This window comes from Carassius auratus, chromosome 46, assembly GCF_003368295.1.
Source record: "Carassius auratus strain Wakin chromosome 46, ASM336829v1, whole genome shotgun sequence".
Lineage (NCBI taxonomy): Eukaryota > Metazoa > Chordata > Actinopteri > Cypriniformes > Cyprinidae > Carassius > Carassius auratus.
In genome coordinates this window covers 4,696,417-4,723,093 of record NC_039288.1, presented here as the reverse complement: position 1 = coordinate 4,723,093, position 26,677 = coordinate 4,696,417, and the positions used below count along the sequence as shown (strand labels likewise).

General features: G+C 36.6%; 2 protein-coding genes across 4 annotated transcripts; both read left to right on the top strand.

Annotated features, from left to right (window-relative positions):
- Nucleotides 1–1,397: 1,397 nt before the first annotated feature.
- On the top strand, nucleotides 1,398–6,462 carry LOC113063909 (5-hydroxytryptamine receptor 2C). Its single transcript, XM_026234335.1, has 4 exons — nucleotides 1,398–1,826; nucleotides 2,029–2,229; nucleotides 3,469–4,141; nucleotides 4,220–6,462. Exons 1-3 carry the CDS (start codon nucleotides 1,529–1,531, stop codon nucleotides 4,041–4,043), a joined length of 1,074 nt encoding a protein of 357 aa, XP_026090120.1. The 5' UTR covers nucleotides 1,398–1,528; the 3' UTR covers nucleotides 4,044–4,141; nucleotides 4,220–6,462.
- Nucleotides 6,463–7,436: 974 nt separating this feature from the next.
- LOC113063908 (wiskott-Aldrich syndrome protein family member 3-like) lies at nucleotides 7,437–26,208 on the top strand. 3 transcript variants are annotated; one of them, XM_026234333.1, is made up of 11 exons: nucleotides 7,437–7,627; nucleotides 7,842–7,904; nucleotides 9,121–9,175; nucleotides 10,390–10,548; nucleotides 11,997–12,131; nucleotides 17,646–17,799; nucleotides 18,813–18,930; nucleotides 20,265–20,440; nucleotides 22,268–22,522; nucleotides 23,610–23,989; nucleotides 25,122–25,279. In XM_026234333.1, the coding sequence occupies exons 4-11, from the start codon at nucleotides 10,416–10,418 to the stop codon at nucleotides 25,277–25,279; spliced, it is 1,509 nt and encodes a 502-aa protein (XP_026090118.1). In that variant the 5' UTR covers nucleotides 7,437–7,627; nucleotides 7,842–7,904; nucleotides 9,121–9,175; nucleotides 10,390–10,415. The 3 variants fall into 3 exon arrangements, with proteins under 3 accessions (XP_026090118.1, XP_026090117.1, XP_026090119.1); XM_026234332.1 differs by having other exon boundaries at nucleotides 7,814–7,904; XM_026234334.1 differs by lacking the exon at nucleotides 7,842–7,904 and having other exon boundaries at nucleotides 7,438–7,627; nucleotides 25,122–26,208.
- The last annotated feature ends 469 nt before the right edge of the window (nucleotides 26,209–26,677 follow it).

Genomic DNA, 26,677 nt, shown 5'->3' with positions numbered 1-26,677 from the left:
AATACTTTGCTGTGGTAATATAACAACCATACTAATTAAACAAATTACTGTACTATATTTTGTATAGGGTATAGTCTAATATACTAAAATACACTACAGTTTACTGTAGTAAAAACTGAAGTATATCACAGTATTTATTTCATTTTATCGGTTCACTTTAGTTAATACTACAGTATTCTGTAGCATTCATTAACAAAGTGTTATAAATACTATAATATATACAGTATAATACACTAGTTCAAAAACACTAGTATTTACTATAAATTACTATAGTAATTTTTATGCTCATTTTCCCTGTAAAAAGTTACTGAATATATGCATAAAAACACGTGAAGTTCACACACTCTTCTCTTCTCCTCTTCTCTTCTTTTTTGCGAAACCTTTGCAAATTAAAAATGTATTCCTTCTAATTTCTGTAATACACATGCAGTTTGACAATCACTGAGTCATGTTTTGCCAAAGGCCAAAAGTGAAAGATTAAGAAATATTACAGACTACAAGTCAAGACAGCAGTTTCTTGGTGATAACAGGCAAATCAATGTGAGCTATGCAAATCAAGTCAGATTTAGTTACACTTCTCATCATCCCAGTTTGAAGAAAAGAATCACACACATAGGAACACTTTTCCTAATAATGAGTGCTTTCAACATAACTCACCCTCGAGTTGTTCCACACCCTTATGTCCTTCTTTCTTCCCTAGAAAACATAAAAGAGGATAATGTTAATGCCTTATCTTCATACAGTTATGTACACTGCTCCAGAAAGGACATAAATACACAAAATACCATTACCTATAAATGTAGACCATGTTACATTCCTAGTCTAGATAACTTTGTGTGAGGAACATAATAATTAAAAATCTTGCTCACACTTGCCGCTGCATCAGGAATGAAAACAAGGCTGTGAAGGACAGAAGTACAGAATTGTTCTGTTGCCAGTTGTTTAGCTAATGAAACATATTTCTTGACAATAAAAGGGGTTTGAAAGTTGTGAGTTAATTAATATAAGTGATCTAGGAACATTATACAGCTCATGTCATTGTAAAGACTGAAAGTTTATCCCTCACAAATATGAACTAAGGTGTTTATGTGTTTATTAACAGTACAGTGAGTTATGCCAGGTTGGATTCAAACTGAGACAAGATATAACAAGTAGGTATAACTTTACTGGGTAAAGTGCAATATTCAAATACAATGTGATGCAACAATATGCATGCTCTCATGCTGTCTTTATAATGATGATAATACCAATAATAACAAATAATGATAATAATACAGTGCTCATTATACAGAGGCTTTGAAATAAAGCCCGGGTTCAGACAGTTGTCAGAGTAACACATGTCTATCTGATCTGATCTGTGTGTCTGTCTAACCTGTATTTCCATCTGTTTTAGGTGTAGGATGCACAAGCTCAAGAGTAAGCAGTTCTAACAGAGACGGCCAGAAGACACCTGAGACTGATCGCACTGAATTAACACTGACAGCTGCTGCTGAGAGCCCTATCAGACTTCAGTTTAACTTCTACCACAATGGCCTCGTTGAACGTTACTCATCCCTGGGATGTCTCTTCGGACCTCAACCACAGCAGTTTCAAATCCAACCTCACAGAATTAGAGGACACACAACCTACGGAGAAGAACTGGCCAGCCCTGTTCATTCTGGGGTTTATTTTTTTTACTGTTGCTGGGAATATACTGGTAATTATGGCCGTGTCCATCGAGAGAAAACTGCACAATGCCACCAACTACTTCCTGTGCTCACTGGCCGTGGCAGACATGCTGGTGGGATTCCTAGTAATGCCAGCCGCTCTAATTACTATTCTTTACAGTAAGTACTATACTACAAAAAAAAGAACAACTAAAGGCTACCCAGGCTGCAAAACTCAAAAGACGTCCAATATTCTAGTAATATGCATGCTAATAAGCAACGAGTTGATAGTGATTTTAGTTCCCTAAACTAAAGTGTTAGAATGGTTTATTAACTCTCCTCGTGTGTCTCTGAAACGTCTCCTCTTGTCGTCTGTTTCCAGATCACACCTGGCCTCTCCCTGAACTGCTGTGTCCCTTGTGGATCTTCCTTGACGTGCTCTTCTCCACAGCCTCCATCATGCACCTGTGCGCCATCTCTCTGGACCGCTATATCGGCATCCGTAATCCAATCAAATACAGCCAGAGCAACACACTTCACAAGACCATGATCAAAATAATCAGTGTCTGGACGGTTTCTGTAGGTGAGAATGAAGCATCCAGCTCAGAAATACAACAGATGTTGTTGTGGTTAATGATGATATACAGTACTGAATCAACACATTAGTCAGGCGAGCGTTCTGACCCTGTTTCTGTGTGCTTCCCGGTGCGCCAAGGACTTTGCTTGACATCTGAACCTAGAGAGTACACAGCACGAACAGGAACTGACAAGAGAAGCAATTACTGCTGCATCAGGACTGTGCACCTTTTGGCTCCGTCAGCCATATTTTCTGAATGATTTTAGCATTTCTGATGCATAAAGATTGATATTTCTGCACCGTTCTTCTTATGGTTTTGTGCTTAACACTCACCAACCATATGAGCATCTCTTGTTTGTTAGAGGTTTTGCAAAACTTTTCGCTAAGGCTAATTTAGAAAAAGTTTGCAGTCATGCATGCACCATATCCAGAAGATGCATTCTTGGTCAGGAGTTTTCATTATCTTAGTATGTCTTATAATGAGTAGCGATACAATGCTAGAATTTGTTGTTCATAATGTTGAAGTTGTGTATCTGTTGTGGGACAGATGTGCACAAAAATTGTGCTGTTGTCTTGTTTTTTTTGTGGAAAGGGGTTGGTGCATTTATCTTTTGACTTTTTATGAGCAAATGCTCTACTACTGGTCTCTGGACCAATAGATATTTGTCTTTGCAAGTCATGCAAATACTGCTTTGCCTCACACTAAAAGTCTGTCACAATTTTCCATTTCAGATCTGACTTCCATTCTATATACCCTTGGTTTGGTATTATATAGCAAACTTATTTATTGAACATATGTCCCTGGATTGCACAGTGAAACAAACTGGGTGCTTTTTATTAAAAGATAGAAATAAAATAAAAAGTTTAGATTTATTATTTTTCACTGTTTCACTGAAAATACAGAGAAAATCAATTGATCAGTTAGACCCACTACAAAACTGACCAAAAAAATATAGCATAATTTATTTTTTTGTATGATTTATTTTTATGCTTCATTTAACATTTCAAAATCTGCAGTTTTAGAATGGGACTCACATACATGTTTATGTGTTATAAATCAATAACAGGTCATTAAACATTATAGATATTAAATTGCTTTTCTTTTTTTTAGTGTGGCAACCTGAAATGAAATGGCTTTTTGTGACTGTTCACAATAGTAAATGTGTTAACACTTTCATTTAATCTGTGGGATGCGAACATGCTTTCTGAACTGATTCGTCTTTCTTCTTGCTCTTTTTCTTGCAGTGTTGTCGCTGCCCATTCCAGTAATGGGTTTCCAGGACAAGAAGAAGGTGTTTGTAAACAGCACTTGCACCCTGAATGAGCCTCGTTTCGTCCTTGTTGGCTCATCCGTGGCCTTCTTCGTTCCTCTGGTCATCATGGTGGTCTGCTATTACCTTACTCTCCATCATCTCCAGAGGCACAGCGCTTCCTTCCCTCAAGAGAGCAGCAAACATTTATCTGTTCAGAGAAGTGAAACAAGTCTGCTGAACATCAAGTCCTCCTTCAACAAGCCTGCACAAGGTGCACGAAACAACAGCAGACGTGGCACGATTCAGTCTTTGAACAATGAGCGTCGAGCCTCCAAAGTCTTGGGGATCGTCTTCTTTCTCTTCCTGGTCATGTGGTGTCCGTTCTTCATCACCAATGTGCTGATCGCCATCTGTCAGGACAACTGCAGCGAGCTTCTCCATGACCTCATTCACTTTTTTGTCTGGGTGGGATATATCTCCTCTGGAGTGAATCCTCTGATCTACACCCTTTTCAACAAGACGTATCGACAAGCCTTCGCTCGGTATCTAAGATGTAAATATCATTAAGCTGTGCCACAGAAGAAGTCCCAGGCCATCTGATGATATTGACAAAGTTACAGCTTAATGGTTAAAACTGATCAATAATTGACTGGTCGATTAATTCATTGGTTGACCATCTTGACCTACATCAACATATTTCCAATATGAGGCTGCCAGATTTCCCATCCCTTTAATGACTACCAGAATTTGACATGACAGATTGTTTGTGAGTTTAAAAAAATAATAATGTGTTGTTCCTGTGTAACAGGATATAACAAAAGTTTCCACAGAAGCACTGCCTTATTTTGCAAGCTATTTCTGTGAATATGCACATAATGATATGAGGTACACCTGTAAACACATGTTCAGTGTAGCTTCTGTTGTTCTTGAGATTTGTCTCTAAGAAGCACAATCAGGATTCTTTACTCGACTCAACTTTATTTATAAAGCACTTCCAACACCACAAGTGGAACAAAGTGCTGTACAGAAAGTATAAAAGAGAAACATAAAAACAAAAAACAGACATATGACATACACACTTACAAAGCAATACATACTCAGGGGCTAGACCATGCAGAGACTTAAAAACGTACAACAGCGCTTTGTATTGAATTCTGTATCGTATGGGTAACCAATGTAGTTTAATTAAAACTGGAGTAATGTGTTCTCTCTTCTTAGTACCCGTTAAAAGTCTAACGGGAGAGAGAAGCCTGATTAACACCGAGATACAATACATTACAATAATCCAAACGTGAAGACACAAAGACGTGAACAACCTTCTCCATATAATTAAAAGTAAGAATAGATTTCCATTTAGATATTTATCTAAGATCAAAGAAACTATTATTAACAACAGCACTGATTTGCTGCTCAAATCTAAACTCGAAGAGTCAAAAATGACTCCAAGGATTCTCACGCTAGACCGTTTTTCCCAGGAAACAACCCCAGGCAGTCATCGTCCACACACCCCTTATTTCCGAATAAAATGATCTCAGTCTTATCCTCATTTAATTGGAGAAAGTTATTTGCAAGCCAGCACTTAACTTCTGCCAAACATGCATGAAGAGACTGAATGGCACTTTTATGCTCATGTTTCAGTGGTACATAAATTTGAGAATCATCTGCATAAAGATTATACTGAATCCCAAATTTTTCAAAAGTAGAACTTAGAGGGAGCATATAAAGGGAAAATAAAATTGGTCCCAGTATTGAGCCCTGTGGAACCCCACACACAAGGGGGGCAATGGAAGAAAAATAATCCTCTAAGCTGACTGAAAGAGTCCTATCCTTCAAATAGGAAGAGAACCATTTCAGGGCTAAGCCCTGAACACCAACCTGATCCTTAAGACGATCAATGAGAATGTTATGATCAACTGTATCAAATGCCGCTGTAAGATCTAACAACAGCAAGACAACACGGTTTCCAGAATCAACACCTCATAGGATATCATTAGACACCCTCAAAAGAGACGGTTCTGACCAACTCTAAAACCTGACTGGAATCTATCGAAGATGTTATTCCTAATTAAAAAGTCATTGAGCTGTGTGTGCACAATTTTTTCTTTCACAATTTTGAAATCGGACGAAAACTACTCATGTCAAATGGGTCTAAGCTGTTTTTTTTTTAAAGGGGCTGAATAACAGCGTGCTTAAAACTAGCCAGAACAACACCAGATGACAAACTAATATTTATAATAGACAGAATACTTGGGCCAATCGAATCAAGAACCTGCTTAAACAGAGAACAGGAGAGACATTAAAAGCAGCTGAAAAACTACTCGCTGTACATGGATTGAGTATGCGAGACGAAATCGAGGCAGAAACAGTATTACCCGGCGCAACACAAGGAAAGTTAGAATTTAAAATAACAGTCTTATGGTCAGGAAAAACAGTATCAACAATCTTCACGCTATCAATAGAAAATCCCAAGGATAATACAAGGTCAAGCGTATGACCACGTTCATGAGTTGGACCCGAAACACATTTCAAAAAAATCAAACTACTCAATCAAACTAATTTACTAAATGTAAATTTTACTCTCCAATGGAAAACCTGAAACAAGAGCATTTTGAATCACTCTCTACAATTATTTTGCAACTGCACCTTCGGGACTCGTGAAGCGTCGGTCAGATGGTTTTGACTGCAAGAACAAAGCAAACATTAACTATTTCCTACTGATATAGAGCACTGACCAAACAGATTCCTTGCACTGTTTTCTTTCCTTTATCGCACAGCATGTTTTAACTGCACAGATACTGCTGTAGACTGTTTGTGTTACACTTGGGTAAAAGAGATTACAGTGCATTAAAGTGAATTGATAATGAGAGAGTGCCACCATGTGGTGACATTCATTTGATTAACCAATGATTAATGGGGTTACTACAACAATAAAAAAAAAAAAATACATTTTACTGACAGTTTTGTTTTGCATTCTTGATTTGATTTGTATTTGATATATTGTATAAAAAGAAAAAGTTTGAAATGTATATATATATATATATATATAGAGAGAGAGAGAGAGAGAGAGAGAGAGAGAGGGATTAATCCGCTACTGATGTACAATTTGGACTTTTTAGCTTTTTTCACTTTAGTAATGCAGTGTGACAAGTGAAGCAAATAAAATGCATTTAAATTAACTGATTGCAATTTAATGTAAAATTTTCCATGATTTTGACATCATTGGAGAGCGGGGTGAGTTGAGCTAGTTTTTACTTATGGTGTGTTTAAAGTGATGACATGACAGTAATGGGTTCTACTTAAATACCTCTACATTTCAGGATGTAGTGCATCCTCGGGGATAATCCCTTTGGATCTGAAGTAAACTGCTTTCAAAATATGGCTTTCCAAAAAAAGTTGTCTCTGGCTCAACTTAACTACCCCACTAAAATACCCCACTCCCTCCATTTGAACTAAACTGTATCCTCCAGCAGTTTAGATCCAACATAATGCTTACAGTATAACCTCATATTATAACCTCCTGAAGCACAAACACATGCGTGTTATTTAATTTATATGATTTTTCATATTTGTCTGTTTGTTCAGACAAAAAAAGATCACTTTGAACAGCGAAAAAAAACAATTTTTTTTTTTTTACTTAAATGCAGTTACCATTTATTCAATCACTGTGTGAGTAAACCAGATAACTGTTCGTATATTTGTGGTCACATGAACAATTTAGATTTAAGGTTGCCAAGAAACAAGGGTGGCTCAACTTTGGCCACTAGATGACTATACAAAGAAGCCATTTAAACAGTTCAATGGGAAGACTTGGTTGAATTGGGTAACAGCGTTAAAACTCTAGAGTTTCACTTCAAGTGTGTGTATTTTTGCATATTTCCTCCATCATATATCAGTGTTCCCCTCACACACACACACACACACACACACTCAGGGTGGTGGTCTTTTGGGCACGCGCACACATGCGCAAAACATCCACGCTGCAGCGCACAGCGACTGGCGACGCTTCCAGGCAACGCGCGCGTGCATTTTCAGCACCACCTCCGCCGTTCATCGCACCACAACATCGACGTGATGCCACCGCGTATTAACGGCATGTGACGGCGAATATTTCACCGGAAAAGAACACCGAGAGGAGACAACTACAGCTATAAGTAAGTAAATGGCAATTACGCACAGGGTTACCTTCAGTGTTCTCATGTACGTGATAACCCCGAGATGACTAGAAGGAAAGACGCCAAGGTATAGGCTAACGGTGCTGGCTCTAATATCTATAGCACATGCTTTCAAATAAGTTAATAGATCATTAGTCATCACGCTCATATTTATGACTGCCACAGTTTCGTTCGTTTTCCCATGTGGCCGAAGATACACCTGTTATCATATCACATGCCAGCACAGGGGTCTGGACGGATGACGTCAGCGTTCTGGGTGAGTGACGTCATGTCGATCAACAGCCACAGACCGACTGAGTTCTCACACAGTTCAGCTCGTCCTAAATTTTGTCTACGATGCTTCTGCTGAAATCTGAATTTAAAAATAGCCACAAAATATCACCCTTTCAGTGGAAACCCAGCTGAAGTCATTTTTTGGTCAGTTACTGTTTTCTGTATAAAATCATCAAACTTTTATGCTTGTTATCTCATAATTAGATTTTGAGACTTTAGCCTGGATTTCACGGAGAGGGTCACAAAATGATGTAATGATGTGAAATCTTTGATTATGAGTATCTTGGTAAATCCGAGCAGAATTTAAGACACTATTGGGTTGGCTTCATGCGTGTTATTGCATTAACATGTGCTAAAGTAAACTGATGGTGCAGCAGTCATGTCTTGTAAACGTATACTTCCTGATTCCTCATAATAAATTGCACCCATAGTCTTCTGTCAAGAGCTTCATCTTGTGGTCAATTTAATTAGCACTATTAAACATTAGCATCTAAAAGACTGGTGACTAGTTCACTGAAAACATCCCACAGATCTGAAAGCAGCCGCAAGCCTGGGAATGCAGGGTTGGATTCACTGGGAACAGATTACGTAAAGGGTTTTTTTGGTGAAGGGGTCTTAACATGTCTTGGCACCAGCATAGTTGAGGCATTGCCATGGTTTCCTCTCATGAATCAGTTCCTGCCTCTGACAATAGAGACAGGCTGTGTGTTTCAGAAAGTGAGAGATAATTCTTCTGTGCAGAGAAATAAGGATGTTTACTGAGGCCTGGTTTGAGGCAAGTAGCAAATCTTGTTTTAATTTCTCTTACTAAGCAGATATAATACATGCAACATTTGTTTATTTCTTTACAAAATGCTCTGCTCTGTTCTTTTCTTATATTTGTGTTTGTATTTCATTCACCCATTGACTGTTTATTATATTTATTATATTCTGTTGTGTTATTTATTCAGTTTTTCTTGTTGTTTCTGTTTGTTGTTGCACTCTGGAAAAAGAAACCTCATTCTTGTAAATGGAAATATTAGGACATACAATATATTATCCTGAAGTTTTTGAAGTTTAAGAGAAGTAAAAATCAGTTTATGCAGGTGCAGAACAGATTTATATTCACGTGCTTTGAAGCAATGAATTTGTCAAAGTAGTGTGTGGACCTCTGTTTCTCATAAATGCTGCCATGTATTGTGCATCTTATTTTTTTACAGACATCGATGTTGTGATGCTCAAGTAATGTGGATTTGGAAACAGATGTAATTCAAGGTAATAATTATTTATTTATTAGCCGGCACGTGTTCAGTGAAGTGATTGATGCCTGTGATCTGTGTTTTTAGTTCAGATTTTCCAACTAAAAGTTTTTCAAATTCCTTTTTGCGTCATTCATTATCCTTTTTTACTCAATAAAATTCATTTTGTGGCTTTAATAAATGACGTCGCTTAGAGTCATGTTTGGCTTGTCCAAAATGTTACGTTTGCTGTCACAAACTTGTTAAATATTATAAATCAAGGAAAAGAAAGGAGCATTTTTTGTCTCTTATAACGAAAAGCTTTTATTTAAACACATGAAAATGCAGATCTTGCTGTAAATAATCATGAAAAATCGTCTTCGCACATTCTGCCCAGATTTAGACTCAGATATATATAATACGATTATTTTATAGCAGGCTACATTTTAAAAATACAAAGCTAATAGTTATTTATTTGAAGTTTCATCATAAAAGTGAAACACTGAAACTGTGTGGTGAGGGTAGGCTTTGATACATTGGTTATGAAATATAAAAATCAATTATAATGACTAATTACCCAATGCTTTAGATTAATGCAGTCAGTAAATGAAGCTTACAGAGTCGACTTTCTGTGTCATTTTTAATTGCATTCATCCAAGTGAGGACGTGACTTCATTGTTTATCATCTCTTTCCCGTTTACAATCAGCTGTATTATGCATTTTATGCAATGTTGGGTAAATATGCAAGGAAAATGTTCTCCCCGTTACAAATGTACCTTCAAGCATATTTTTGACATTGCTAACGAATCGTGCTGAAAATAACTGGCTCAATTACACATTTCATGAATAAATATTAATCATATATGAACAGACCTAACACCACTCCACTGATTAAAGAGGCGTTTGTTTGTTCACTTATGAATCATAATGTAAGACAAGAGCTACTATAGTGCTAAAAGACATCAGCGTTCATACACACCATGTTTTGACCCATACACACCATGTTTGGGTTTCTTGTGAAAAATGTAGACAACACTTTATACAGTAGCAAATAATCTTTATTCATATTTTATGTGGAGATTAGGTGCAATGAATTTCCCCCACAGACTCAGAGTTCTGTGATATCCAAATCTCAAAAATTAACTGTTTTAGTAAAATGAGCCATTTAAAAAGTTGCATTTGTTGATTTAAAAAATGCATTGTTTAAAATAGCATTAATGTTGTGTGAAACCCCCTTCTGTGCTCTCTCAGGTCGTTGTGTGTAGTTGAGCACAGCCATGCCTCTTGTGAAGAGGACCATCGAGCCCAAACACCTGTGCCGAGGTGCCCTGCCCGACGGGGTGAACAACGAGCTGGAATGTGTCACAAACACTGCACTGGCGACTATCATCAAACAGCTGGGAGGACTCAGTAGGTTCAGTTTTTCTCCCTGAAGCCAATAGACTTTGCAGCATCAGTTCTGAGCAGTCAGCTGTATTTCAGCTTTGAGCATGATGGTTTTCTAGTACAGTCATTTTCAACATTTTTCACCAGCGTAATCCATTACACAAAGACAGACAACTAGTTTATGACAAGTTGCTTGAGATGTTCTTGACTTATAAGTTTCTTGGGATAAAAAATGTCTGATAAGTAAATAAATGTAGCCAAATCATTTTAATTCAAATAATTATTGTCATTTTAACGTGTTAATTTAACAAATTAGTGACAAATGTTTTGCAGGGGAACAACAGGGGACAGTTAACGTTATCAAGATTCATTTCATTAAGCTACTACAACTTCATAAAAAAAAATTATAAATCCATTAATTGTATTAATTAATCAACTAAGAAATGTAAGTTTAAATTGCGCACTATATTAAGCAATAATTAATATTATGTCAGCGTAACTCATCAAAATAATTTTTTGTTGTTTTTTATTTTTATTTAATATTATGTCAGCGTAACTCATCAAAATAATTTTTTGTTGTTTTTTATTTTTATTTAATATTATGTCAGCGTAACTCATCAAAATAATTTTTTGTTGTTTTTTATTTTTATTTATATTTATTTATTTATTTATTTATTTATAATAACTAACGCCAACACACTGATCATTTTGATAATAATGTCGACATATTTTCAATATAGGAAGTTTTAGTTCATATGTGAGAACTAATATATTAAGATCAAAAGGTAAGTTACAAAAGATTGTGAAATGAAATTGTTGAAGATTTTAAAATGCACTGAGCACTTTTTTTTTTTTGCACTTTACCATCTTGGCTTGTAATTTTTTTGGGGAAACAGCAAATTATTTTTAAATGTTGAGTTTTTACTCCTTTTAGAAGAATTTTCAGAAGAAAGTACACTGTAAAAATTAAAAAATACATTGTGTAAATTTTACCAGAAAACACTGTTTTAGTTTTTTTTTCTTCAAAATGATTTCAGTAACACTTTAGTTTAGGGAACAATTCTCATTATTAACTAGTTTATTATCTTATTACATATTACTAGCATATTGGCTGTTTATTATTACTTATAAAGCACATATCAATGTCTTATTCTGCATGAGCCTATTTTAGATCTCTTAACCCAACAACTACCTTACTATTACTAGACTATTAATAAGCAGCAGATCAGGAGTTTATAGAGGGAAAACTCTTGAATATGAGGCCCTTATTCTAAAGTGTTACCATTATTTCGATGTGTTACTTGTTGTTTCTTTGTAATTATTTAGTAAACTAACAATTTTAGACTTTCTACAACATTTATTCAGTGTAGGTAAAACAAGAAAAAAATCTGCATATTTCATGGTATCTCTAATTAAAAATGAGATTGCACATCAGTTTTGCCTTATCATAGATAATGTGTTTCTTGATTCAGGTCGACATGCGGAGGACATCTTCGGGGAGCTGTTTAACGAGGCCAACAGCTTCTACCTTCGCATGAACAGTTTACAAGAGCGCGTCGACCTGCTGGCGGTGAAGGTCACACAACTGGACTCCACAGTGGAGGAGGGTGAGTAAGAATGAATGTGCATTAGCGAATACAGACCCACTGCTGACCTGATCTTTTGTGACACAGCCTGGAAATACACCAGAATGCAACCACAGGGCTGTCGAGAGGATTGGTGCTGGTACCCAGACTCATACTGCAAGGCTAGGGCCCTGTGAAATCTGATGTTTTTTCTCAAATTCTATTTTATTTTTTCCCAAATAGTTTCAAATTTTTTATCTTAATTTTTCAGCTTTTAGTTTTTCTGTATTTCTGGACTTTAATGGTTAATTAAATTTAAGAGATCAAAAAGCATGTCTAATTAACTGAAATGATGACTTTCAATCGGTTTACAGATTAACGATTTAACAACATCAGTTTATTAAAAATGTAACAAAAAGTAACATTTTCAGTGCCTTATGAAATAAGCAGTTTTTCTCTCAAATTACATTTTATATTAACAAAATGTTGTGTTTTCCGTTTAGTGAAATTGTATAATTAAAATGCATGTCTAATTAATTGGATTCATCAACAAGCAACTTATTCATTAATTCATTTATTAATAGGGCTCTATGATTCTGTGTTGTGTATTTAAATTTTTCTGATAAACAAATGAAGGCATAAATGAAATTAAGAGTTCTTCACAACAGAAGTTTACTGTTAAAATTGAAACATGAGGGAATTTTTTTTATTATTCCTTACAAAAGTAATAATAACGGTATATTATTATTATTATTATTACATTAAGATGCACATTCTGTGGTTTAATAGTTATATATTTCTGTCACAATTTAAGTTTCAAGTTAATCAGAACTTTTATTTTTATGGGTTGCTGTGAATACCTTTAAGTTTCTGTGTGTGTGTGATATGAGGATAGTTTTTCTCATATGAAATGGTAAAATGCACAGACGAGGCAGCTGCAGTAATTAGCCGTGTAGATGCAGTTGACGTCCCACTGACGTCTAGACACTAGCTGAGTTATTTAAGAGCACAGTGGAATAGTCAAGTTGAATAAGAGGCAGTTGACAAGAGAGCATAATTAATAGTGCGCTGCCTTCAAGTCCTTATGGGAAGTTCCTACGTAAATGCTGTGTGATGTAATGTGCATCCATAATGTGCTTCACTGTCTGACTCTCTTCATTAACAGTGCATAAAATTAATGAAACTTTCTGTGCAGTTAACATTTACAATTGCAAAGTAATTTCAAACAGAACCACGAGTCTCTAACTGAGAGTGAAAGTTCTATCATTTCTAACATTCGTTCAGTATCTGAACTATAGGAACACCTCAGGTGTGACCGATTGTCGAAGCACCAATAACACCACATCTGCCAACCATGGCAGACCAATCACTGCATTGATCAGGGAGTGCCACCTTCCTTTAAATAAACCACTGTAAATAAACACAAAACATTCCTAACTTTTGTTGATTGACTTAACTTAGAGTGACATAACTAATGTGTCAAGGCGAGTTTTCTGCTTTAAGTTTTCAATTTATTTTCCAAGTTTTTGGGTCGCTCACCACATACCAAAAGCAGGAAAAGGAGAGCTCTCTATCACAGCAAAAATCCATACTAATTGTCACGTTGTGGTGGGCTTAGCGTACAAAGAGAGCACAGGCTTCATAGCCACTGCGAAAGAGCCAAAAATCACTGGAGGAAAAGGTTGTCCTCCTCATCTGTGTGCTTGCGGAATGTGGATTTCTGCAAAGGATTCACATGGTCTGTGCATCTCCTGTTTGGGCGCTAAACACACTCAGGCAGCTCTGTCCAACCGCGAGGGCTGTCCTCATTGCATGACATTCTCGGTTAAAACCCAAGAGTGGAGTCTTCTTGTGGAAGTAGCTGGGAACTCAGACCCATGCCTCTCTGCTCAAACCAGAGACGAACCGATAAATTGTCCGTCCGAGGCAACTGAGGCCGTCAGCTCGTGGGGAGAGATGATGGAGAGGTAGTCACCCGTCCTTCCCCTGCTGTTTGAAGACCTGTTCATGGGAGAGGAAGATGACGATGACAAAGTATTGTCCATCATGCTATTCTTCCCCAGAATCAGTTGCGTCCACCTAGTGCAAAGGATGAGAGTTCAGATGGACATGGATCGACTCGAGGTCTGTCACAGGGCAGCTTGGTCTGTGTCCTCAACTCTATTTTTTACTACAATATTAATATAAATATTATATTAACAACTATATTTTAAACTACTGTATATTGATATAAACAGTATTGCCTCATAACCGTATAGATTATAAAAATATATTGATATTTCATACAAACTCAACCGCTCAGCCTTAATACAGACTTAAATTCACTGTAAAACCTCCTGTGTTTAATGGAGTGGTAATTTCAGTGGCCCAAGGGGAAGCAGCTCATGTTTTAGTGAAAGAAATATCATCTTTAATGAGAAAAAGAATGATAAGAGTGATTCCGATGAAAGACAGCCACAAAAGCTTCTACTCCCATTATTTTGTGATTCCCAAAAGAGGGTGAGGTCTCTGTCCCATTTTGAATTTACAGGTCCTCAATAAACACCAGAAAATACCAATTCAAAATGCTTTTGCTCAGAACTTTCTGTCAAAGTATTCGTCAGGTTGATTGGTTCACCTCAGTGGACTTCCATGACGCATATTTTCACACAGATATTTTTCCTGCTCACAGAAAATATCTGAGGTTCGCTTATCAGGGCACAACATATGAGTATATGAAAATCCCCTTTGGCCTTGCTTTAGCTCCCAGGGTTTTCAGCAAATGTGTGGAAGGGATGAACAGAGGGCTCCCAGTTTCATCATATCTGGATGATCTGCTCATCTTCACACTATCCCCGTGGCATGCAGAGAGCGATATGTACACACTAGTGACGTATCTGGAGTGATTAGGTTTCAAGATAAACCAGACGAAGACTTGTCTAACTCCTTCACAGGAAAGAATTCAGTGATGGGGGTGAGGGGTCTCAGGCTGAATTCAGTGATGTTTCGAGCTTTCCTATCAGAGGAATGCATCGAGACATTTCACAGCTGCCTCTCCTTTTTTAACAAGGGAGATCAATCTGCACACACTCCAATTTTGGTCGGGGTGGCGTGGGATTCCTTCTAAGCACCCTTCCTGGACCCACGAGGACACCAGCATGCATGCACAAGGAGTGCCTCATCAAAAGTCACCAGCCCTGGCTATTTCAGTGCCCCTCCTCTCTCATGCACCCACTCATGTCGGGAACTTGGCTGGTGAAGGCTGGCGATTAAGGGCCGGAGTGTTGATGATAATTAGGGGGGAGGATGCTGACTCGTCACAGTATGTTCAGAGAAACCGCACACTTCGTAGTAGCAATCAGCTGTTTGTCTTGTGGACTGACTCTTACAAAGAAAACAAAAAGAAAAAAATCTCCTGTCAATGCCTTTCTCTCTGGGTGGTGGAGGCTATCATGTTATGTTACAATAATGAGAATATAGAGCCCGCAATAGGACTACGAGCACACTCTACTAGAGGTATGGCTACATCTTGGGCTCTGTTTAGAGGCATTTCTATTTAATAAATTTGCGCTGCTACGAGCTGGTCTTCTCCGCACACATTTGCTCATTTCTGTAGACTAGATGTGATAGAATCCTCTCTGTCTCGCTCAGTCCTGGGAGTGAGTAGTCAGGTTGTAGTTTTATTAAGGGGCAATTTCACCTCCGTCGGGAGCTATGATTCAGATCATAACCCACTCACAACAATACAGGAGGTGTCTATATCCCATAGTGAGATACTGAACAAATGTTAGAAAGAGAACGTTAGGTTACTGATGTCTTCTTTTTCTCATCCTCTTTATGATGCGCCAAATGTTTTGTATGGGTGAAAGATCTGGACTGAAGGCTCCAGTACCTGGATCCTTCTTCTACGCAGCCATGATGTTGTAATTGATGCAGTATGTGGTCTGGCATTGTCATGTTGAAAAATGCAAGGTCTTCCCTGAAAGAGACGACGTCTGGATGGGAACATATGTTGTTCTAGAACTTGGATTTACCCTTAGCATTGATGGTGTCTTTCCAGATGTGTAAGCTGCCCATGCCACACGCACTCATGCAACCCCATACCATCAGAGATGCAGGCTTCTGAACTGAGCGCTGATAACAACTTGGGTTGTCCTCGTCCTCTTTAGTCCAGATAACATGGCGTCCCAGTTTTCCAAAATGAACTTCAAATTTTAAATTTGTCTGACTACAGAACAGTTTTCCACTTTGCCACGGTCCATCTTAAATGAGCCTTGGCCCAGAGAAAACCCTGCGCTTCTGGATCATGTTTAGATATGGCTCTTTTTTTGACCTATAGAGTTTTAGCCAGCAACGGTGAATTGTGTTCACAGACAATGTTTTCTGGAAGTATTCTTGAGTCCATGTTCTGATTTCCATTACAGTAGCATTCCTGTATGTGATGCAGTGCCGTCTAAGGGCAAAAGATCACTGGCATCCAGTATGGTTTTCCGGCGTTGACCCTTACACACAGAGATTGTTCCAGATTCTCTGAATCTGAATCTCAGATTCTTTTCTCTGAGAAACTCTTTCTGATATTGCTCCACTATTGTTCACCACAGCATTCAGGGAATTGGTGATCCTCTGCCCCTCTTGACTTCTGAGAGACACTGTCACTCTGAGAGGCTCTTTTTATACCCAATCATGTTGCCAATGACCTAATAAGTTGCAAATTGGTCCTCCAGCTGTTCCTCATATGTACATTTAACTTTTCCGGCCTCTTATTGCTACCTGTCCCAACTTTTTTGGAATGTGTAGGTCTCATGAAATCCGAAATGAGCAAATATGTGGCATGACATTACAAAATGTCTCGCTTTCAACATTTGATATGTTATCTATATTCTATTGGGAATAAAATATAAGTTTATGAGATTTATGAGATAACTTTTTTGGAATCGGGTTTGTAAACAAAAGCTATAATAGTTACAACTTGAGTTTTTACTTAAAATATAGCTAAAATTATTTGTTTGTCATTATTTAGTTTACTTACTCTAAATAAAGACAAAAATATTCTCTTTGAAAGACCTTATTGTGATGTTTTTTTTATTATGCGTCATTCATCAGACTGAGCTAGCATATATTTTCTAAAATGACCAACATAATCTACACAGAGCAATGCAAATTAGCACAGGGTCTCAAACAAACATAGTTGATGATAACCAGGTGTGTATAACAGCACTGGAGTAAAATAGATTAAGACATACTTTTTTGAGCATTAAATAATGGTGCAATTACCAGTAAACAGACTACTGCAAACCTTAGTAAATCAGCTGGCACGATTAATTTATTAAATACTCTTGTCTAAAAAGGACACTCCTACAAATGTCTATGCAATAAGGTCAGCCGTAAAATAGCTGTGTTCACATCTTTACATCACTAATGTTTCACTGCACATCTTTTGTAAATCCAAAGTATAGTTTCTAACAACAAAAGAAGGTTTGCACTGACGCAAGCTGTAAATCTGGCACTTCTGTCATTTCTAACAGGTTTGTGATAGTGTTTGACGATGTTTTCCGGGTCTGTTTGCTTGCTCTACAGTGTCCTTACAGGACATCAACATGCGGAAAGCATTTAAGAGTTCAACTATTCAGGACCAGCAGGTGGTGTCCAGAAACTCCATCCCGAACCCTGTCATGGAGATGTACCAGCGCTGTGACAAACCACCTCCTCTCAACATCCTCACGCCATACAGGTCTGTATATGCTTCAGCAAGAAAAGTCACCCAGAAATGAAAAGTTTCTTGCACAGACCAATCATTTCCATAAAACCCCAATATATCGTCAGGAGCCACAGGGATTCATTTAGTTTTAGCTCAAAATGTTCTTTACTGTTCTACTGAAGAAAAAGTCACCTACATGTTTGATGGGCTGAGTGTGTGCAAATTAACTGCAAATTTTCATTTTTGAGTGAACTATTTGAGAGTTTATTAGTTTATGTTAAAATGGTCAAATCCAAATGGATATAAATGTTTATGCAATTCAAATGCATACATCTTAAATTTAGTGACTAAAATAGTTTTAAAATTTCATTTAACCTTCATTGGAAAAAAATAGATGTGATATCATTAGACAATCACAAAAAGTTAACTGTGTGTCATATACAGTTATGGTTTAAAAAAAGAAGATGTTAACACATTACTAAAACATTTTCTAAAAATAGGAATTGCTGTCAGGATTACAGTATTCTTACATGTAGAATGGAAGAAATACAGTAATTTCGCTATGCCCCTCCTCATGTTCCAACCACCACAATAACAGAAAAAAACATGATTAAATTCAGTTTTTCACATCTCATGCACAAATTACAGCTCTCTCACAACACAGCTCGGGTCTTGAATAAAACATGCCCAAACAATTAACTCATTAAAACGGTTACTACTAATCTAAATGCTTCCTCTGCATCATTATTTTTCTATTTGGACATAAAATTGCTATTTTATCTGTTGCATTTTGGTGTACAGAAGACATTTAGGTTAAGGTTCTCTTTTCATTTGTCGTTATTATCATATGGCGTTGGCTAATCCAAATAATAACTCTTAAAATATTCTTTATTTTCTTTATGCAAAATAATAATAATAAATAATATTATTTTTCTGAATCCATAGTATTTTTAGTTAAATCTCGGGGATGAAATGTAAGCAATATGAAATATTAATATTAAGCAAAACGCTTTCATTTCTAAGTACAGTGTTTTGTTTTCTAACAGGGATGACAAAAAAGATGGGCTCAAATTCTACACCGATCCATCCTACTTTTTTAACCTTTGGAAGGAAAAGATGCTGCAAGCCACAGAAAACAAGAGGAAGGAGAAACGACGGCAGAAGGTGTGTGTGTTTGTGTATGGCCAGAAACATGCATTATGTAATTACACAAATGCAGCCCTGCTTACAGGATCAAATACATTGCAAGTTCATTCTTGCATTATTGTGACGATAATACACACATTATAAAAGACAAGACCAGTCCTCAAACATGAAGGTTTAAATACACAAAATGGGATAAAAAGACACAAATAGAAATAGAAATAGAAAACAAGAACGACAAGATACAAAACAGAACTTCAAACTAAAAGTGCAAACAACAAAAGACAATAAAATACATTACAGTATTTTTAAATGCAAGATATTTAAAGTAAATTTGCAAATGATACACTATAGCACAATCAAATATACTTCAGTATATCCTCAGCACCACTTACTCACAATTAAAGTGCATTAGCTACAAAATGTGTTGTTCCAGTTTAGCAGACTTTAAGTATACCATTTTAGTATACTGATATAATACAATTGCAGGGTATTTTTATTAAGTACATAAATATGTTAATGTATTTGTAGTAGGCAATTTCAGATATATTCAACTATATTTTTTATGAGGGTAAATGCAATTTAGAGATTTACAAACTTAATATAATTTACAATTATAAGCGTACAATTCTGAAAAATAAGACATAATTCTGAGAAATAAAATCTTTGTGATATATAAATAAAGTCGCAGTTATTTTTTTTCTCACAATTCTGTCTTTATTTCTCAGAATTGCTTCCTTATATCTTACAAATCTGACGTGCAATTGTGAGTTTATAACTCAAATAGATATATCAGAATTGTGAGATGTAAACTCACAATTGCAATTTAAACATAATCTGAACTGGAATATAAAAAGGCGTAATTAGCCTTTTTTTAAATGTTTTTATTTAGTGGCGGAAACTAGCTTCCGTAATATATCAATTGCATCAACTAGATTTTTTGCCATTGACCAATATGTTTCAGATTTTTCTTAAAAGTGTGAAGTGGATTTATTATTTTTCACATCGCAGCTCAGAATATTCTCTAGTGAAGGCATTGGGAACATTGCATGTTCTGGTAACACATGGTAAATTGGTAAAATAGATAATATGATGAAATAGTTGCATTGTAAAATGTTGGCTGCTAAAACAAAATTACTGATTAGACATAATATAGAGAGGATTGATTAAAATACAACAGAACTGTTGACATACCCGAGTGTAATTCTATACGATACAGGAAGCAGTATTGATTTTTGATGATCTGTTGTGAGATTGGTACTAAGCGTTTGGAAAATGTGGAATTTATTTGTAAAAAATTTGCTCCAAAAAGATTTTTTTAAACTTATAGAAACATTTCCTTTTTTCTGCCTCAGCAAGAGCAAAAGCACATAGAGGATCCCAGTCGCGAGGTAAAGAAAGTCCGTAAAGCTCATAACCGGCGTCAGGAGTGGAACATGATGGCGTACGATAAGGAGTTTCGTCCGGACACTCGACTAACACCGTCTCCTTACCATGGCATGTCCTCTGAGGGATCTCTGTCTCCAGATCGGTGAGTCTTGAGATCTCTATACTGTATGCTCAAACCACTTAAAGAAATAGTTCACCCATAAATGAACTGTGCTTTGACTCCTCTCATTATACCAACAATATTCATTTTTTTAGGTTAAGTCAGTTAGAAATGGCTCTTTAAGGTAACAACCTACAAAAAAAACTTTTTATTTAAGTGTTTTAGGAAGTGTACTTTCTTTAGCTTCAAGTACAGATTTGTTAAAATGTACTTTTTAAGATTTAAAGTACACTACAAGTGCACAATCAGGAGTTAAAATTGCCATTAGTTTATCAGCAGTTAAGCAAGCTAAATAATAGTAGCATAAGCAGTTACAGTGAATCCTATGCCATAAAACGACTCATTTTGTAAGTTCATGGGCACATGCAGTTTAAAAAAATAAAGATATTATTGTTCATAGACAGTAGTTATATTTAACAAACCCTTGAAAATAACCAACAGTCAGCTTTAAATCCTTATATTGAAGCAACACTATAAATAGAGATGCCTTAATTAAGTGTTGTGTCATAAAAGTGAGATGAAAAAACATCATTATGTAACTAGTGCACAAGTGGCCAGATTCATCTCATCCTTTTTTAGAAAATAAAAAATTATCTATGTTCTGAAAATGAAAAAAAAAACACATGCAAATTAAGAAAACATCTTAATAAATTTGAAAACACACGCGCTGCAAATACTCACACAAACTCCAACAAAGAAATTCCTTTGCGATGTGGTCTGTGCGTATTTGCAGCACGTGTGTGTGTTTGCTTTTGTTGTGATAATTTGCAGCATGTGTGTGTGTTGTCAAATTGATGAAGGATGTTTTCTAAATTTGCAGGGTTTTTTTCTATTTGCATATGTTTTTTCATTTGCAGCACGTTGTTCTCTCTCGGCCACCATAGTTAAGTATTATAAAACACTGTTTTAAATGACCTACCTTAAAACCTATTAGGAAATGCTTTCACTAATGCAGAGTCTTAAACTAGTAAAAAGCATTATATTTTGTTTTTGTTGCTTTGGGAACATGAGCATTTGTCATCATGAAATATTATTTTACCTAGCAAGCTTCAGTAAAACAGAAAAGCAGGTTTAATGAAATTATGTTCATTACTCATTTTAAATAAAAAGAGTGGAGAAGAGTTTTTGAAAGATCAAAAAACAGAGACTTGGAAACATGACACTGATGAAGTAAAGTGACCTGTACTCTGAATTCATGCTCTGCATTTAACCCATACAAGTGCACACACACAATAGGGAACACAAACACACACACACACACGTTTGTTTTTATGAAAAGTGTGTTCCTCCCCTAGGCGTAATATATTCTGTGGCCCTACACCAACCCTACACCTAACCCTAACCCTCACAGGAAACTTTGTGCATTTTTACTTTCTCAAAAAAAAACTCATTCTGCATGATTTATAAGCATTTTGAAAAATGGGGACATGGGTTAGATCCTCATAAGTCACCCTCTCCTTGTAATACCTGTGTCATACCCATGTCATTATACACAGTTGTGTCCTGATATGTCACAAAAACAAGAGCACCGTGAACACACCCAGAGCAGTTGGCAGCCATATTACTCATTTTAATGCATGACAACTAAATATACATGAATGCAATGTGGTTTTCTTCAAAAAGAAGAAAAGTACCTTTATGTTAATTTCAAATAAATAATTTAGGAATTTAATTACACACACATTTTTAAACGATGTTAATCTATTCTCTACCTATGTTCATAGAGTGTATGATCAGAAATGAAATTCAGTATAACTCATAACTATATGTGCATGGTGTGTCTGAATGTTATTCTTTGCTGTAAACAAGATCTGGCATGTCAGATGAACACTCGTACCCAGCGAGTCCCAGTCACCCGCAGGAAGCAGGTGCAGCAGGGGCTGATGGGAAGGACACAGGCCCCACACAGACTCAGTCCCTGGACCGAGCGTATCGGCCCCAAGCCTCGTCCACCGCCGCTGCACCTCGACAGCACTCTCTAGGACGCGTCCAGACCCACCACGGACCCCCAGCGCCAGACTCGTCCCTCAACGGACCCCGGCCAACAGCTGCCAAAGAATACAGGCATGTCACTCCTCTGACTAAAGCTTCAGTATATGTATATATACTTGAATAGTTCACCAAAAATTTACATTTGCTAAAAATGTCCTCACGCTAAGGCAATGCAAGATGTAGATGAGTTTGTTTCTTCATCAGATTTGGAGAAATGTAGCATTGCATCAGTGTCTCATCAGTGGATGCTCTGCAGTGAATGGGTGCCGTCAGTCCAAGCAGCTGATAAAAACATCACAATAATCCACAGCATTCAAGTCAATCAGTTAATGATTTTAACTTTAAACCATTGCTTCAGTATAAAATTCAAGTCGATCATTTTGCTTTCTACATTGAAAAAGTCATCTGGTCTGAATCAGGAGTGAAATATGCACAGATCAAGCACCGTTTACAACAGTTCAAAACAACTATGTTGGTAGATTTTGATGTGAAAGGGATATGTTTTTTTTTCCACTGGTGCAATCATTGTTATGGATTGTGGACTCATATTTTAGCTAGAAGCAATAGTTTGAAGTTAAAAATATCTTGATGGATTTGTTTCTTACGAACACAGTTTTTCACTTCACGAGATATTAACTGATGGACTGGAGTGGTGTGGATTATTGTGATGTTTTTATCAGCTGTTTGGACTCTCATTCTGACGGCACCCATTCACTGCAAAGCATCCATTAGAAAACAAATGATGTAATGCTACATTTCTACATATTTGTTCCCACGTAGAAACAAACTCATCTACACCTTGATTGGCCTGAGAGTGTGTACATTTTCATTTTTGGGTGAACTATTCGGTGTTTGGTGGTTGAAGCTTGAAAACTGTAGGAGATACATTTAAAAATTTAGTTTCAGAAGAAGAAGTTTAAAAAGTAGATCAGTAAGTAGGCTTTCTCAAGCCAACTTGATAATAAAATTATTTAAAAAAAACATGCCGTTATGCAAAGAAAGTAATAATTGCCATTTAGTTCTTAATGGAAGAAATTGTTGCAGAAAGACTGATCTTTACTTCTGTGAACTGTTCTTCTGAGCAAAGATGGGATGTGACTAATACTCTTTTGGTGCAAAATAGTTCCTTAAAGATTTCTCCTTTGTAATCACTTCTCAGGGGCCATCAAATCCTGGAGCATTTCGTCCCGCCTGCCCCTCCTCCACCCCCTCCCCTCATTCCTTCCTCCCAGACCGCCTTTGACAGCACGTCTGGACCTCCGTCACTGGCTCCGGGGACAGTGGTGTCCCTCTCACGGCCCTACATCCCATCTCCTCCTACAGCTCCTCCTTCAGCCTACACTGCTTCACCTTCACATGCTGTAATGGGCGGCCCGCCGGTGGCCCCGCCCCCTCCTCCACCAGGACACCCCACCCACACCCCATCCCCATCCAGAATAACACACCCATCTGGAGAGTCTACTCTTCCCAGGAAGGGCCAGGTGCCTCTCATCCCCGTGAGTGATGCCCGGAGCGACCTGCTGGCCGCCATCCGCAGAGGTTAGTATGCACAGGACACAACTCAGTGTTCAGCATATTCTGCTAAATGAAGCATGTTCCATGTGCTGTTTTCATTCATTAGACTACTGAAGATTCAGAAAATAGTCTTAAAATAGGCCTTTTACATATTTACTTTTATAATGTAAAAAGAGACATGCACCTCTGTGTATATATACGTATATATGTGTGTGTGTGTGTGTATGTGTGTGTGTGTGTACATATACACTTCCAGTCAAAAGTTTGGAATCATAAAGATTTTTGAAATAAGTATTTTCTGTTCACCAAGGTTGTGTTTATTTGATCAAAATACAGTAAAAACTGAAATAATGTGAAATATTATTACAGTTTAAAATAGCTGTTTGCTATATGTATATATTGTAAAAATGTACTTTATTCCTGTGATCGAAGCTGAATTTTCAGCATCATTGCTCAAGAAACATTTACTATTGTTTTTGCTGCTTCATATTTTTTTTAATTCAAAAATGTAAGATTAGTCCTTTTTTAATGAAAAAAGAGAATGCTTTTATTAAGCAACAGTTCATTAAATTGATCAAAAGTGACAGTAAAGACATTTTTATTGCTAGAAATCATCAAGGAATCCTGGACAAATGTCACAGTTTCCACAGTTATATGAAATAGCACAACGCATATGACCACATCATTCTAATATACTGATTTATTATCAGTGTCGGAAACAGTTGTGCTGCTTCATATTTCTTTGGAACATTCAAAAGAATAGCATTTATTCAAGATATAATATTTTTCAGAGTATTTAAGGCTATTACTTTTAAGCAATTTAACACATCCTTGCTAAGTATTAATAAGTAATAATTTATTTTTAAAAAAGGAAGAAAAAAAGGTAACACTTTAGTATAGGGTCCAATTCACACTAATGACTAGTTGCTTATTAGCATGTCTATTATTAACATATAAGGTTCCAAAAAAATATTAAGCGGCACATCTGTTTAAATAAATCAGCATACTAGAATGATTTCTGAAGACTGGAGTAATGATGCTAAAAATTCAGGTGCGCATCACAGAAATAAATGATATTATACAATACATTGAATGCAGCCTCGAGGAGCAGGAAAGGCTCTTCTTTAAAGTATTGAACTGTTGGCTCCTCCTCCAGGTTTCCAGCTTCGTAAGGTGCAAGAGCAGAGAGAACAGGAAGCCAAAAAAGAGCCAGTGGGTAACGACGTGGCCACCATCCTGTCCCGACGCATCGCTGTGGAGTACAGTGAATCAGACGAGGACTCTGAGCCGGAGGAGAACGAGTGGTCCGACTGAACCTGAGGATGCGAGATCTGCGACCGTAGTGCTGCTATTTTCCATTCCTGCACAGTACACACTCCTCATTAGATCAGAGGGACATCGGATGGGGCTAGCGACGAGATCATGACAGAGAGGGAAGGAAACAGAATTAGTGCAATGCAAGGTGAAGGACACAAGGGCAGGTGCACAAATAAACAGATGACAAAAGAAAGTTTGGTGAGGTAAGCACAGGAACCGTTACAATACAGTTGGTCTAATTATCATAATGTACATTCAACATGCTAGCATTTCTTTAAGAGTCACCAAGAAAATGCTTAATGAAAAGAAATCGTTCTATGTTTATGATTATATATTTTGGTAGCTGTCCAGAGAAATACTTATCCATCTTTTGTGGTTCACGAAAATGATGGTCAACAGTGATATTAGCACTTTAGCACTAATTTTATGTTACAGATCATTGCCACAGTGTTGTTACACACACACACATGTGTCGTGAAATCTCTGGCTTGCTTCACATGAGATGCTCTGAATACAGTATGGACAATCAGATCATCGCTATCAAAGTATTTCTCCTTCAATATCACAACTCTCCATTATCCAAAACTATCACTTTGTTCAATTGTGGACAGTGTTGTGATGAATATTTATACCCCAGTGAGTACATTTCTTGATGCTCTTGTTGTTTGCTTTTTTATTTCTTTATTTCACAATGTGGCCAATAATTTATTACTGCTTTAACTGTTTACTAATCGTGTGTGTGTGTGTGTGTGTGTACCTCAGTTTGTAACAATACTCTATAACTTACAAGTACTGTATCATTAATGTGTTTTACAATTTATTGTTGTATAGATTTTTGTAACTGCTGAAAATATGAAAAAGACAACCTTATGTTTAAGCTATCATGTTGTAGTAATATAGCCTGATATGCATGTATGAATAATAAATTAAATAAAAATAAATATACTTAAATTTTCCATTTATTGAATTTTTCATTTTGCCGCCATTTTTAATGATTTTTGTTGCATTCAGTCAGAATTTGCTGAATTTGTCTTTACTCTTGTTGACAAAAATTATTGTCAAAATTCTGGTGTTCCTCTCAATCCTTAAACTCTACAAAACAATTATATCTACAATTGTATTTCCTGCTGCGGATTTTTTCCACCATTTTTAATTTTCTGAAAAGCCTGCTTGTTCAAACTTCTCTTACAAGGGTAGTTGGTATCTGGTATCTAAATAGCAAAATAATTTTCATACATCAAAACATTTGCAAAGTTTTAAACCAATTAATTGGTCGAATTGACGTAGAGTATATCCTCCAAACACAATATTCAAACTTAAAGGATTAGTTCACTTCCAGAATAAAAATGTCCTGAAATAAATAAAAAATAAAAAATGGGACCAAAAATTATTCAG

Excerpts from the sequence above, each read along its gene's own strand:
- LOC113063909 (XM_026234335.1), top strand. The coding sequence starts at position 1,529 with ATGGCCTCGTTGAACGTTACTCATCCCTGGGATGTCTCTTCGGACCTC. Across the intron at positions 1,827-2,028 it reads TCTAATTACTATTCTTTACA|ATCACACCTGGCCTCTCCCT; the intron begins GTAAGTACTATA and ends GTCTGTTTCCAG. Across the intron at positions 2,230-3,468 it reads TGTCTGGACGGTTTCTGTAG|TGTTGTCGCTGCCCATTCCA; the intron begins GTGAGAATGAAG and ends TTTTTCTTGCAG.
- LOC113063908 (XM_026234334.1), top strand. The coding sequence starts at position 10,416 with ATGCCTCTTGTGAAGAGGACCATCGAGCCCAAACACCTGTGCCGAGGT. Across the intron at positions 17,800-18,812 it reads AACATCCTCACGCCATACAG|GGATGACAAAAAAGATGGGC; the intron begins GTCTGTATATGC and ends GTTTTCTAACAG. Across the intron at positions 20,441-22,267 it reads GGATCTCTGTCTCCAGATCG|ATCTGGCATGTCAGATGAAC; the intron begins GTGAGTCTTGAG and ends GCTGTAAACAAG.